General features: G+C 39.9%; 1 protein-coding gene across 4 annotated transcripts in view; it reads left to right on the top strand.

Annotated features, from left to right (window-relative positions):
* The window catches only part of Rmnd5a (required for meiotic nuclear division 5 homolog A), a 54,159-nt gene that overhangs the window by 13,551 nt on the left and 25,931 nt on the right, over window positions 1-14,677 (top strand). For all 4 annotated transcript variants that reach the window (XM_090336535.1, XM_090336534.1, XM_090336533.1 and 1 more), the window contains exon 2: window positions 3,018-3,160. In XM_090336535.1, the coding sequence (XP_090192661.1) occupies window positions 3,018-3,160 (143 nt within the window). The remainder of the gene's footprint in view (window positions 1-3,017; window positions 3,161-14,677) is intronic.

Here is a 14,677-nt window from a genome sequence, read left to right as displayed (position 1 = left end):
ATTATAGCCATGTTTGTGGGTCTGAAATAATGCCTCATTGTAGTTTTTATTTCTGCATGTGTAGGGGAAATGGGGGAAGTGAGGGAGTTTGAAATCACGACCTTGTGTTAGGGCTAGTCCATTTTAATTATTTGGCTGCTCGTGCTTTTGGTGTTATATATAAGAAATTTAGGATCAATAATGCATCTGTTTTTTTAACTAATGTTGGTAGTTTGGGCTTTTATATTTAGGTCTTTATTCCATTTTGGCTTACTTTTTGTATGTGATGTGATTCTTTTCCTTGTGACTATTTTGTCCTGGCGCCATTTGTTGATATGGCTTTTGTGTGTGTGTGTGTGTGTGTGTGTGTGTGTGTGTGTGTGTGTGTGTGAGTGTTAGTGTATATGTGCATGTACATACACATGTGCTGGTACTGGGTCTTGAATTTAGGGCCTTAGTGCTTTTTTGCTCAAGTCTGGTGCTCTAACATTTGAGCCACAGTGGTACTTTGAACTTTTCAGTGGTTTATTGGAGATAAGAGTGCCATAGATTTTCTTGCTTTGAGCTGGCTTTGAACTGTACTCCAAAGTAAGTTAGGATTACTTACAGCCACCAGTACCCAGCTTGAATATGACTTTTTGAACTGTTCTTTGCCCTTGCTTTATTTGCCATACGTCTAAATTCTCCAGTATGGTGCACATTTGTAGACATTATCCATATGAAGTTGTGAAGTGTGCATTTTGTAGGCTCTTGCCTCCCCTTCGGGACTTGACGTTTGGTTGAGACTGATGATGGCATATATACATGAAATTAAGTGGTGTATAATTAAGTGCTAGAAGAATGGGGGGAGAGAGCAAAAATTACTATGTTTTCAGAAGCAGTGGTCAGTGTGGACAAAGAGATTCATAGATGAAGTAAGGTACCGGAGGTTTGATTTATTCTGATTATTTATTAATTGCTGTGTTGGGGGTTCTAAAAGATGTATATAATATATGGAATACCTTTCAAGAAACCAATGTGAGTTTTTTTAAAATACCACCTTCATTTAAATAATGTTAAACATTGAGGAATCTGATTTAAGCTTTGTGTGATTGTGCTTAGTGATTTGTGCATTTTCTAGTTTGACCACCCATATTGGATTTGCTGGTGTCCCCCCGCTCCCCTCCCCTCTTCCCTTCCCTTACTTTTCACAGTGGTTATTGTAGACCCAAGACACTGACTTACTGGGTCCTTTCAGCCCTCATTTTTTTCTTTGGAATTTAGAGAAATGGTTGTTCTCATGATCACTGATGATTTCCATGTTGTAAATCCGGTGGCCAAATCTCCGTTCACATCTTCCTTGATTCAGCAGTATGTTTAGTGTTTCCCCTCCTTAATGCTGTTTTCTTCATTTGTTTCCCAAACCCTGTTCTCCTTTTATTCTCCTCAACCTCTGCATCTGTAGCTCCTTCCCTAGCTCCACTTCTCTGTGTCCCCTGGTGAGTTCATGTAGTCTCGGCTTTATGTGAGTGATTCACAGATTTCGGATCTCCAACCCGTTGCTCATACTTTCTACATTTGTGTATCCCACAGACTTGCATGTGCTGCACGTTCTACAGCAGTACAAATGTAACAAGCCCCAAACTGACTGAGAGCTTTGTCTCTTCCCAGCCACCCAGATCTGCTCAGCTTCTAAGCTACTTCATCTTCTTTATTTCCTTGCAGTACCAGAAATTGAACTCAGGATCTTGCACATGTAAGGCATATGCTGTTCCACTAAGCTGTATTTTTGGCTCTTCTGTTTTATTTTATTTTTGAAATTGAGTCTATTCATCTTTGCTCAGGCTGGGCTCAAATTTATAATCTTTCTGCCTCTTCTGAGCATCTGGTATTACAGGTGTGTCCCATCATACTGGGCTTCTTTTTTCACCTTAATTGGGGGAAAATTCATCCTTATCGTTGACTCAGATTGTAAATCTTAGAGACAGCTGTGTTCTTCCTTTCCTCATAGTCAGGCAGGAAATCGTAGGCTAAGCGGCTCTCATCTGGGTTGCTGTCATGGCCTCCTGACTCACCATCTCACCTCTGTTTTTGCAGTTCTGTCCTCAGTGTGAGTGACCATATTCAAACCTTAAGTCAGCCTATGTACTTTGTCTGCTCAAATCTTTGCACTGGGCTCCCTTTCACTCAAAATAAAAGCAAAAGCCTTTACAAAGCCAGCAAGACCCTGTGAAACTAGAGTCTCATTGCCTCTTGGACCTCTTCTCCTGGCAGTTCTCCTTTGCCAGAAATCTCTAGACACATTGGCTTGTTCACATAGTCTAGGTATACTTAAGAAATAGACTTAAAGCTGGGTGCAGTGGCTCACGCCTGTAATCCTAGCTACTCAGGAGGGTGACATCTGGGGATCGAGGGTCAAAGCCAGCACAGGCACAAAAGGATCTGAGACTCTTATCTCCAATTAACCTGTAGAAAATGGGAAATGGGGCTTGGCTCCGGGGTAGGGTGGTAGCCTTGAGCTGAAGAACTCAGGGGCAGCACCCAGGCAGAGTTCAAGCCCCATGACACCCCCCCCAAAAAAAGAAATAGACCTATTCCTTCTCTGTTCAAATCTACAGCTCCCCCTCTTCCTTCTGAAAACAACCATATTCGGTATCCCAGGCTGCTAACCTTAAATTTGTAATCCTTCTGAGCCCTGATGTTTCATATTTTGCCTTACCATACTAAGTTGTAAATAAGGTATTGTTCTCTATCTTTCCTCTCCCTTCAGGGAGCTACATCACTCTCCTTCACTTCTTCTGTACTCATATCATTCATTCAGTGGTGCAGGTGGGGTTACAAACTGCCCTGCGAAATGTAGTGGGAGGGGCTGAGGCCCTGAGGTGGGGAAAATGCTAACCGTATTCTCTAGAAAAATAATGTATGATAGTAACCAGGTGCTTCAAAGCAATACTGATTTTTTTTCCCTTCTCTCCTTATTTCAAAGGGTCTGTTTGACACTTGCCATCTTTGGGTATGCTTTAGTCAATAACCACCCCCCCCCTTTTTTTTTTAAATAGGCCAAGATGCTGAATTATCAGGGACACTTTCACTTGTTTTGACTCAGTGCTGTAAAAGAATAAAGGATACTGTTCAGAAATTGGCCTCAGACCACAAAGACATCCACAGCAGTGTGTCTCGGGTTGGAAAAGCCATTGATAAGGTAAGAAATTGAAGGAAGGGCTTTAGCACCCTCCTTCAGACTGGACTTTGATAACCTTAATGCTCCCCAGGTATTGTATTCCTTTCAGTTTTGCACCTGGTAACATTTGCAGATCTGATTCAACTGTGTCATTCTCATTAAAGTTCCAGTTGCTATTATTTGAGAAATAAAACCAGAACCCCTTTTATAGCTTTGTTGTTTATCCATTTGTTTGCATGAGTAGGGCCCTGATGAGTAAAGTTCCTGAGAAATTTGAATCCAGTAAGTGGGAGTTTGTTGATAGGAGTAGGTTTCTCCATTTCCTGAGTAATTCCCTGCTGAAGCTCTGTCTCTGTGTTATGGGGTGACTGGAATAAGACCCTTGCACCCATCTGCACTGCCTTATTGGCTCTTGCCGGTGGTCTTTTTCTTCAGCTAAATTTTGCTTCTGGATGAGTGAGAAAATGGGTTGCTAACCAACAACCCTGGTTTATTACTTGAGTAATTTTTTTTTCTTGTGACATTTCTTGAATAAACAATCTTTGGCTTAGTGGTTGACTCACAGCAGTTACTATTTTTAGCACTGGAGTCCATAGTCCAATTAGGAGTCTAAGAGGAGTAGTCCAAGGTTACTATCAGATATGCCTTACTACTTCAGCCGTTGGGGAAATTTTTTAACTGGCCATATGCATTTCTGTTTACATTTAAAATGTCTGGGAGGCTAGGAGGTATTTGAGGATAGAGTTCTTTGTAGCAAACATGTCCTATATAACATGCCTGTAACTTGCTTAGTCTCTATGCACAATAATGATGGCTGTAACAGTAACACAGACTCCTGAGTGTAGAGAGAGGATCCATTTAACTCATTCATACCCATGAGTTAGGAATTAGTCTGTAGGGTAATGGTACTGAAAGGCTCGGTTTGAGGCTGTGTAAGACGGAACTGCTTTTGAAGAGATGTTGTTGTCTGATGTGGTAAGACAGAACTCCTAGTGTAAAGAATTGAGACCTGTTTGGTCCCCTACAGAAGTTTTAGTGGCCTTTCACAGAGCTGTCAGGTGACAGAATGGTGTTGGTAGCAAGCAGGGTTCCAGCTCTGTTATTGAATCAGTAGTGGTAGTCACTAGCAATAAAATATTCTCTGACATATGTTTGAGGTTATGAAACCTGCTTGGCAATTTTAAGGGAGCAAATACAGCTTTGGAAGTAGGTTTGCCGTCAGACCTATTTGGGGCTATGGCATTGAAGTTTTTGGTTGGTACCTGATATGATGATTAATGTATATTAGTTAAGGACTGCGGGGGCCCCTGAGATTGTCCTAAATCCCTTGTCCCTAATTTCTCTCAGACAAATAACAATTGGTGATGTTGAAGAAGCTTCAGATTTTAGTGGTTCACAGTGACCAAGGCATCCTGGTAATTCTCTTGGCTCAACAGCAGAGCCAGTAAGAAGAACTAACACTACTAAGGTAGAAGAGAATCCCAGATATTTGTATCTCCTTGCTGATAATAAGGGGACTCAGTTTTCTACCAGAACTTAAAACTTGTGAATAGGCTTCTTGCTTACTTGAAGGATTCTGTGTAGGCTGTTATGCCAGAGTCCATTCGTTGACTTTTAAGTTCTCCCTCTTAATTTGGGCATGAGCAATTTGTGTAAGCTAGTGTATTTATGAATCAGTGGTGAGGAAACAGGGTAAAGCAGAAGCCACCATGGCTCCAGGCTTGTTAGGTACCACAACAAATAAACAAACTTGATTGACAAACTGGCATGCTGTCTGGCAGCCTAGCATTGCCATTTATGGCTACATGCTCCCACCTTTTCAGTATGACAGTCAGAAAAGCCAGTGGCTCTCTTGTGGTGCTCATTTTTTAAAAATACACAAATTGTAATAGAGCTAAAGTAAAAATGACCAGGAAGAGCTGAGTATATAATTTCTGCAGAAAAAGGGGAGTTGTGGTCCTGCCTCCTAAAGGGCAAAGGAAGGTGAATGAGGGCCAGTTGATGAGTCATCACACTTGAAGTGCCTGTATATAAAACCCAGGAAATTGCAGTCTGTAAGTCATATTTGTGCTTACATTGCATGCCTTCCTTTCTCAGAAGACCCTTGACAGTAGGATCGTTATTTTTATCCTAATTCTGAAGGCAAAAATTCTGTTTGGGGAAGTTGAGATCACGTGTTTACTGAGATTATCTTATTCATGAAGCCCATGTTATTTGTAGGGCATATTCCAGTGTGCTTTAGGACAGGCTGACCATGAGCAGGTGATTTTGAGTGAGAAACTTCAGTAGAAATCTGACCTACTAAATGGTAATTTTTTTCCTTAATGTTTTATGACTTGTGTATTAAAGTTTTAGTTACTCTGTAAAATTTTAGGTAGGAGTTTGTACTGTGAGCTAAGACATGTTCTTTCTTCTTCTTTTTTTTTTTTTGTCCAGTCCTGGGCCTTGAACTCGGGTCCTGAGCACAGACCATGGGCTTCCTCAAGGCTGGTGCTCTACCACTTGAGCCACAGCACCACTTCTGGCTTTTTTCTATGTAGGTGGTACTGAGGAATCGAACCCAGGTCCTCGCGCACTCTACCACTAGGCCAAACTCCCAGCCCAGCTAAGACATTTTCATTAATTATTGTAAACACAAAAAGTTGTTGATGATTTTTCTGCTTTAGTGTTTTTGAGGACCCAATGGCCCAGATTGGCCCGGAGCTTGCTACCTAGCCAGCCTGGTCTTCAACTGGAAATCCTCTTGCCTGTGTCTTCTCAGCTACTATCCTCCAGGTTTCTTGACTAGTTAGGATTACAGGTGTGGGTCACTGGTGGTCAAATTCATCTTATTTTAAATATAAATAAATGAACATTTGTTCATGCCAGATGCCAATGGTTCACTCCTATAATTTTAATTACTTGAGAGGCTGAAATCCAAGAACTGAGATTTGAAGCCAGCTTACGCAGACAGGTCCATTACTTTCATTAAATTGGAAAGGGGAGTTGTGGTTCAAATGGTAAGTACCAGGCATGAGCAGAAAAAACTGAGCAAGAGCACAAGACCCTGCTTTAAGCCCCAATAATGGTTAAAAAAGAAAAAAAGAAAAAAAAAGTGATTCATCTCTAGATTCTTTGACAAGTGTGTTAAGTTTGTTTTTGGGTTGGGGTTCATTTTTCTTGATTTTGATATTTTTATAAAAACAATGTATTGGACTATTTTTAGTTTTCTCGCACACCTTTAGAAGATTTAGAATTATGGCATGTTAGGGCATTTTATTTGGTGTTTTGTTTGCTCACTTCACTTTTTTTCATGTTGATCTTCCTTTTTTTTCTTTGTGTCTATGTGTCAGTACTAGGTCTTGAACTCAGGGCTTTGAGTTCTGGCTCAGCTCTTTTGCTCATATTTGGCACTCTACCCCATTACTCTACCATTTTATGTCTCCAGTTATGGCTGGATTGTTAATTGGATTTCCTTGCCCTTGATTTTGAACTTAGATCTTAAGATGTCAGTCTCCTGAAAAGCGAGGATTAGCCACTCTTGCTTGTCTTTTAATTGATTTTTTCTTTTTCTTTTACATGTTATTATTAAGTAGTTATGCAAAAAGGTTATAATTCCATAAGTAAGATTTATAAGATGTACAATACATCTTGACCTATGTCACCCCCTTCCTTCATTCTTATACCCCATTATTCCTACTTCTGTCTCTACTTTCAAAATACATAGTATAGTATGATTTTTACATAATGTGCATTGATTATAATGACTGTATTTGCATGATTACTGATTTTGACTTCCAGGTATGTGTATATGTGGAAAAATAAATAAAATGCTTAAAATCTCCTATGTAGTTAAAAGCTGAAAACCTAGAGTATGAACTTTATAAGATTGCAGACTAGTCCTTTTGTGCATGTATAATAGCTGGGAAGGTTTTGAGGTAACATGAAATTAGTTTCATGGAATCGTAAATATTTATTGTGCTCTTAATTTAAGGAGTGTGAAGTTAGGATATTCAGTATGACTTAGAAGAAAAGGTAAGGTTTAGAGGGAGAAAACATTTTTGTAGTGTTGTTTTCTGTGGGAAACGGTACAAAAATACCTAGTACCTTACACGTGGCTCCTGTTAAAGACTTCAGGACTGATTTGATTTGGTGGCTTCCTTTCCCAGAAATAGAGCTGAGCAGCAAATGGGGAAAGAAAAATGGAAGAACAACTAGGGAGTATGGATTTGACTTAACAGGAGACTAGAGCAAAGGACTGAGTAAGTGATTAAAAGCAGTTGGAGATTAGCTGGACATCCTTTTTTTTTTTTTTTTTTTTTTTTTTTGCCAGTCCTGGGCTTGAGCTCAGGGCCTGAGCACTGTCCTTGGACTTTCTCAAGGTTAGAGCTCTACCACTTGAGCCTCAGCACCACTTCCAGCTTTTTTCTATGTATGTGGTACTGAGGAATTGAACCCAGGTCTTCGTGCATGCTAGGCAAGCACTTTAACCACTAGGCCAAACTCCCGGCCCCTGGACATCCTTCTGAAAGAGAAAATGAGGAATTGTAAGGCATAGGGAGATGGTAGCTATCACTCAATGTAGACCAGTGTTTCAGATTCTGATTAACATATGTCTGTGATCCTACCTATTCATAAAGCTGAGATCTAAAGATTGCAGTTTGAAGCCAAGCAGGGCAGGAAAGTCTATGAGACTCTTATCTCTACACCCCAAAAAGCCTGAAGGAGCTGTGGCTCAAGTGGTAGAGTGGGGGCCTTGAGCAAATAAGCTAAAGGACAGCATCCAAACTCTTGAGTTCAACCCTCAGGACTGACACAAAAATATTAAAAATTAAAAATAATTACTGGGCTCACATGGTGGCTCATGCCTGTAATCTTATTGCAGTTCAAAGCCAGCCTGGGCACTAAAGACCCTGAGACTCTTGTCTCCAGTTAACCACTAGAAAACAGGAAATGGCACTGTGGCTCAGGGGTACAGCCTGTTACATTGAAGTGATTTCAGAGGTAGCTGAAGAGCTCAGGGATAGTGTCCAGGCCCAGAGTTCAAGGCCCGTGACTGACCCCCCCCCCAAAAAAAGTAAATAAATAAAATAATGGACTATGTAACTTGAGGGTAGAGATGGGAGGGAGATAATGGGGAAGAATGAAGGAAGGGGTGACATGGACCAAGAATCATTGCACGTATAACCTGAGTTCCCCTTTGTAAATCCATTTAGTAATAATAATAATTAATAATAAAACAGGAATGGGTTCCCTAGGAATCCAATATATTAAGCTACCTCTACTCAAAGACAGAGTGATCTAAGAAAATGGATTAGACAGTGTCTAAACTTTTACAAGGCATTTAATGAAATGTCAGAAAGGAAAACAATGCTTTTTAAATTATATTGTTTGGGGACTGAGGGAATGGCTTGAATGGTAGAGTGGTAGCCAAGCAAGCTTGAGGTTCTGAGTTCAAACTCTGGTGCTTGTAAACAGGTAAATGGATGGATGGTTAGAAAAATAGATAATGTGGTTTGAGTAGGAGCAGCTGTTGTCCTGTTTGAGCTGCAGTACGTGTTTTGAAGATGACCCTGACCAAGTGGGGTGTGACCATAGGTGTGATTGCATGGTAGGGAGCTTTAGGTCCTTCAACAGGTTGTTTTTTTAGAACTTTTAAGGAAGAGGGCCTGGGAATAAATACACAAGCTGAGTGCAATTAGTAGCTCTGGGAAGAAGCTGGTCTGAGGTGGGAAACAAAGCCCACAGACATGGTAAGAGGAGAGACTCAGTTATCCTCCTTTTGCAAAAAATCCTTCTGTGTGTACAAACTTAAGTATCCCGATTCATTCCAATAGCTAGAAGTTCTCCGAGACGCTTGCTCAAACAGTATCAGCACATGTATGAGATAATACTGCTTCTGCCCTTTTCTGTCTAAAGAGAAGATGAATGAAGTTCTGCTTTCTGTCTAAAGAGAAGATGAATGAAGTTCTGCTTTCTTTGTTCTGTCTTATTATTTCAGCATTGGCTTTAGGCTCAGCCCAGGTTCTTTTGCGTTTTTGTTTTTTCCTTCCTTACTGCTGCTGTAACAGATTGAATGAAGCTATTTTACTAAGTTGGTAAAGATTCATTGGATTACAGGGCAGGTCCCAGAGGCAAGTCTGGGTTTTCACATTTGGCTTAGGGTCAGAGAGTCTCAGTGGACCAGGAGGAGCCATCTCACCTGAGCCTGAAGGTGAACTACCTACTCCGTGCATTCATCCAGGTTAGGCTGAGTAGAAGAGAAAACCTTACCTAGTAAGCAGTGCAGACCCATCTAGCCTGTTACATTTAAGTGATTTTTTTTTTTTTTTTTTGCCAGTCCTGGGCTTGAGCTCAGGGCCTGAGCACTGTCCTTGGACTTTCTCAAGGCTAGAGCTCTACCACTTGGGCCTCAGCACCACTTCCAGCTTTTTTCTATGTATGTGGTACCGAGGAATCGAACCTGGGTCTTTGCGCATGCAAGGCAAGCACTCTACCATTAGGCCAAACTCCTGGCCCTGATTTAAGTGATTTTTTTAAATTAAGGAATTTGTTAATATTTTTGTTACACTTTTGTACTTGTCTTTATTTGTATTTTCTAATGCTTTTAATTAGAGCATCAGAAAATTTGGAAGCAGGGTCTGCCTTAGATTTAGTGACTGTATGTTAGATATTTACTGTTGGATAGATTCCAGTTAAAGAGCTTCATGTATGCTCTTTAGTTGAATCTCCATTGACCCTTGAAATGTGTAGATTATTGTCTCTGGATGTAAGTGGGAAAACTTAAAATAACTTGCCTGAGGTCACAGAGCTAAAAAGCAAATGGCTAAAATCCTAGATTTGAAGACTTAAAGGGACTTTTCTCAAGTGTGTATCTTGAGAGAAATAATTCTGAGTGCACCTGCTCTATGGATGAGTTTCTTCCCTCTGCCTCTAGAATGATTGCGATACATATATGTATCATCTTTCTGGGTAAAATAGGCACTCAGCTAAATTGCTCTGATTTGTTCAGATAAGCTGTTCAGATTAGAAGTCAGTGGGTATAGTAGATTGACCCAAGAAGAAAATAGGTGAACAATAGCTGAGGAATAAGATGTAATATGACAGAAGGGAACGTATTCAGGACTGTAAAAGCTCAACCTAGTAGCACATTGCTTTCCTTTGTTCATAATCAGTGTGTATTTGTTCTCAGCTTTGAAAACAGAAATACAAGAGGGAATATGGGCCATCTAAAAAGATCCTATTTAAAAACACATTACACATGCTGATGATGCCATACTGCTCAGTGTAATTCCTGGCTGTAGTTTCTAAAGCATTGCTGTGTGATATATGCCTAACAATTATTTCATCATAGGGCAGGTGCTTTGCTTGGTTATTGCCAAAGTTTTCCCCAAGGAGTTTATACCAATTCACAGATCTCCCAAACACCTGTGACAGTCCCTGTTTCTTCACTTCTCAGCCACACATTAGAATTACGTTAGGCACATTGGCCTGCAGTACTGATTTGCCTTTCTTTGATCATCTTTGATTTCTTTGCTCCTCTGTCCATGGTTTAGATTTTATTAATAGCTTGCTTTCAAGCTGTGCTAAATAATAATCCTTTGTCGATTGTATGTGAAAAGCTGTCTTTCCCCATCTCAGGAACTAAAATTCAGGTCTGTCTACTCTGTTAAGTATCCTTTCATAGTCTGGCTTTCTTTGCTAAACCAGATTAACCAGATGCCTGGATGGGAAAACTAATTAATGGGAGGTGCAGCAGGAACATGGTGCATGCACACACCAGTTTTTCTCCAAAGATGGGGGAAGTTTAACTATTCAGAGAGTTGCCACTTGCCATTTAAAATGCTGAGTTTCGCTATGTATTGCAGGTACTGACTACCAGGTACTTGTAATTTTATGAAATACATTTGAGAAATATTTGGTGGTGAGTGATGACGGCCTGCCCTAAAATCGGACTGATTTGTAAGCATTGCTTGTGATGTGGCCACGAGGCTGGATGCTCTGTCATAGCTTCACGATCATTTTTTTTCTGAAGTTATTCACTCCTCTACCTCAGTCTCCAGATCTAGTGGGTTCTGGGTTTTTTTTTTCCCAAGACAATCCTCTCAACGGACAACTCAATGTATACTTATTCTCTTTTGGTTCTTGTTTGAATTCTTCCCCAATTAAAGAATACTGTGCTAAGCTTCTTTGTATACAAAATATGAAAGGGAAAAAAATGTAGTAAAGGAGAAGATGCTAATAATAGGTATTTCTCTTCATTAGCTACCACTTGGCTGCTTTGTAATACTGATTTCCTGAACAGCCATGTAAATGAGTTTGGTCACCTAGCAACAGAAGCTGGACCTGATGCCAGCTCTGATGCAATAGTAATAACTCCCATTATAACAAAGGGAGTTTGCTATTGTGTTGCATTATAATCTTAGCTTTTTATAATGTTAGCCTTCATTTTTTATTATATATGACCAAAATCTAAACAATCTCCCTCATTGGTATCAGCTAGAAAATCAGAATGATACAAAGGAGCTCAGAAAAATATAATGCTCCTACATATTTGTTTTCTAAGTTTCTCAAATAAGTTTCAGGGCTCCACTGTAGTTAAAGATGTTCCTACTGTAAGGAGTGTTTGATTTTTTTTCTTGGTCTGACGATTTGAACTCAGTACATGTAACTGCTTTTGCTCATTGGCTAGCATTCTACCAGGGAGAACTGAGCCACACCTCCAGCCACACCCTGGATTTTTTTTTTTCTGGTTGGTCCTGGGGCTTGAACCCTGGGCTTCTTTTTGCCCAAGGCTAACACTCTACCATTTGAGCCACAGCTCCACTTCTAGCTTTTTCTGTGATTAGAGATAAGAGTCTCACTGACTTTATTATCTTGTCTGGCTTCAAACCACAATCCTCAGCCTTCTGAGTAGCATTACAAGCATGAGACACCAGTGCCTGGCTACTGATTTTTCTTATTCATACAGTAGTGACCATAGTTAAGATTTAAGGAAATGTGAAGGGCATCCTTGTAAAAGTTTTTAATCAACCCAAAGAATACTGTTTAAGTAATTAGACATTTATTAATATTTTCTAGATGTGTAGAATTTACTTTTTTTTTTTTTAATCGTGGTACTTGAGCTCTGGGCCTGGGCACTGACCCTGAACTCTTCAGCTCAAGGCTACCACTCTACCAGTTGAGCCACAGTGCCACTTCCGGTTTTCTGGTGGTTAAGATGCTCAGATCCCAACCTCTTGAGTAGCTAGGATTACAGGCTTGAGCCCCCTATGCCCAGCTTGGGCTTTTTTATACTAAGGGAAATAAAAAGGATTTTTTTTTCTTTGATACCACCTGGTAGCAGGTATAAAAATGATGATATATGTGCCGAGATAAAATTGTCTTTGGAAGCATATCTTTCAAATTTGCTCTTTTCTACAGAACAGGTACCTGATAATTTTGTTGGGGTTTGATGAGGTTAAAGGGATAAGTATCAGTAGAAACCCAAAGGCATTTTGGAAGAATAGAAGTTAGGTTCATGAAGACATGCCTTAATAGGTCTCAGTGATTCTTGCTTATATCATGAACTTACTCATTTAGAGACAGATTCCTGAGTTTGTATTAAGTTGTGTCCGTCTTCAGATAGCCATTCTCTTATCTATTAAAAAATGGCCCTTTGTGGGTGCAAATATGAGAGGCATAGCGCATTGCCTTCAGGGCCTTTACTCAAGTCCAGAAAAGTAACCAAGTACCACTACTACATGGTTGAGGTTGCCATAGGAAGCCTAGGTAGTAACTTGCTTACAAGTATTGATGAACTACAACAAAATTAAATGTCAGCAGGCGGCAGCTGATAAGCAGAAGTGAAACTGGGACTTTATACAACCATTTCTGGTTCTTTGGTGTTTAGGGAATAATCTATTCATAGCATTTAGGTACTTTGTAATGTTCCATTGTTTTAAGGTAAACACTAGGGCTAGAAAGATCTGCAACAAGAAGATAAATAAAAAACTATGACTGGACTAGAGGTGGAATTCAAATGATAGAACGTTTTCCTAGCAAGCTCAAAGCCCCTAATATAAAACTCTAGTATGGCCAAAAGAGATGCTCTGGCAAATTCTTCTTTCTAAATGATTCTAAATCTTGATGTGTTTAATTTAGGCCATTCATGAAAAAAAGAGTGGAGAGCTTTTCTTCTTTTTTAATTGGTTGTACAAAGATTTCAATTCCACAAATCAGGTTGTGTTATCTCTTCCATATTCTTTATCAGTGTCACCCTTCCATCCTTCACCATTTTTCTCCCTTATCTCTAATCTTAAGTAATGTAGCTCAGCTTTTACATAGTGTATGTTGAGTATAATGATTGTATTTGTTCATCCTTCCTTCTTCGATTTGTGTGCTTCTCCCTCCCCCCTACATTTCCCCTTCTTAACAGATAGCTCTTTTGTGGGGGACTGGTGCTAGGATTTGAACTTAGTGCCTAGATACTGTCTCTGAGCTTCAAACCTCATATCTCAGCCTCCCATGTAGCTAGGATTACAAGTGTGAGTTACCAGTATTCAGTTTAAATGGCTCTTTATTAGGAAGAAAAACACTTCATTTTGGAGAGGACTACTCAAGAAGATGGTAAATAAATTGTAATTTCTGTTGCAGGTTAATTACTACCTGTTCTTGTATGTTCTATAAATAACCCTATAATGCTTAAAGTGTATTTAAGCAAGGGTTACAAGGATTATAATTTCAGTTCTATTTAAATGATCTTGTCTAATTGAGTTTATATGCTTTCAGAAAATTAAGTGCTATGTTAGCAGTTTATTAAGAGATAATGCCTGTAAAAGATAAAAGCAAATTGGCCAGAGAGTACTTTCAGACTATGATATAGGTATGTGCTTTTCTCCTCAAGCATCCTCCCCCCCCATGGTACTGGGATTTGAATTTAAGGCCTCTTATTTGCTAGCAGGTACTCTACTACTAGGCCCATCTTGATATTTCAGCTTTCCTTATATCATTTTCTTTTGTCTGGAAAACTAACTTAGGAATTCTGCCAGCAACAAATTCCTCCATTGGAGACTAACTTTTTTTTTTCTCCTTTTGCCAGTCCTAGGGCTTGAACTCTGGGCCTAGCCTTAGCTTTCTGAAAGTTAGCACTCTACTACTTGAGCCACAGCACCACTTCTGGCTTTTTCTGTGTACGTGGTACAGAGGAATTGAACCCAGGGTTTTGTGCGTGCTAAGCAAGCACTTTACCACTACGCCCTACACTCTGCCCTGAGAATACCTTTATTTCATCTTTGTTTTGGCCATACTAGAGTTTGAATTTAGGGCCTCACTCTTGCTACCTAAGTACTCTACCACACCACCAGTTAGTTTTTAGATAGAGTCTCCTGTTTATGCCTGGGACTAGCCTCTCACCATTCTGAAAGGTATGCAACACTATGCTCAGTTTATGGACCTCACTAACTTTGTATTCAGATTTGCCGCAACCACGTTCCTTCAGATTAGCTGAAATTACAAATATGGAGGAATAGAATTGGGGAAATACTGTTCCCCTCTCTCTCTCTTTCCCTCTCTCCCTCT

Source organism: Megascapheus bottae, chromosome 7 (genome assembly GCF_031878675.1).
Source record: "Megascapheus bottae isolate mThoBot1 chromosome 7, mThoBot2.hap1, whole genome shotgun sequence".
Classification (NCBI taxonomy): domain Eukaryota; kingdom Metazoa; phylum Chordata; class Mammalia; order Rodentia; family Geomyidae; genus Megascapheus; species Megascapheus bottae.
The sequence above is the reverse complement of the archived record's forward strand: the minus strand, read 5'-3'. Positions and strand labels throughout refer to the sequence as shown.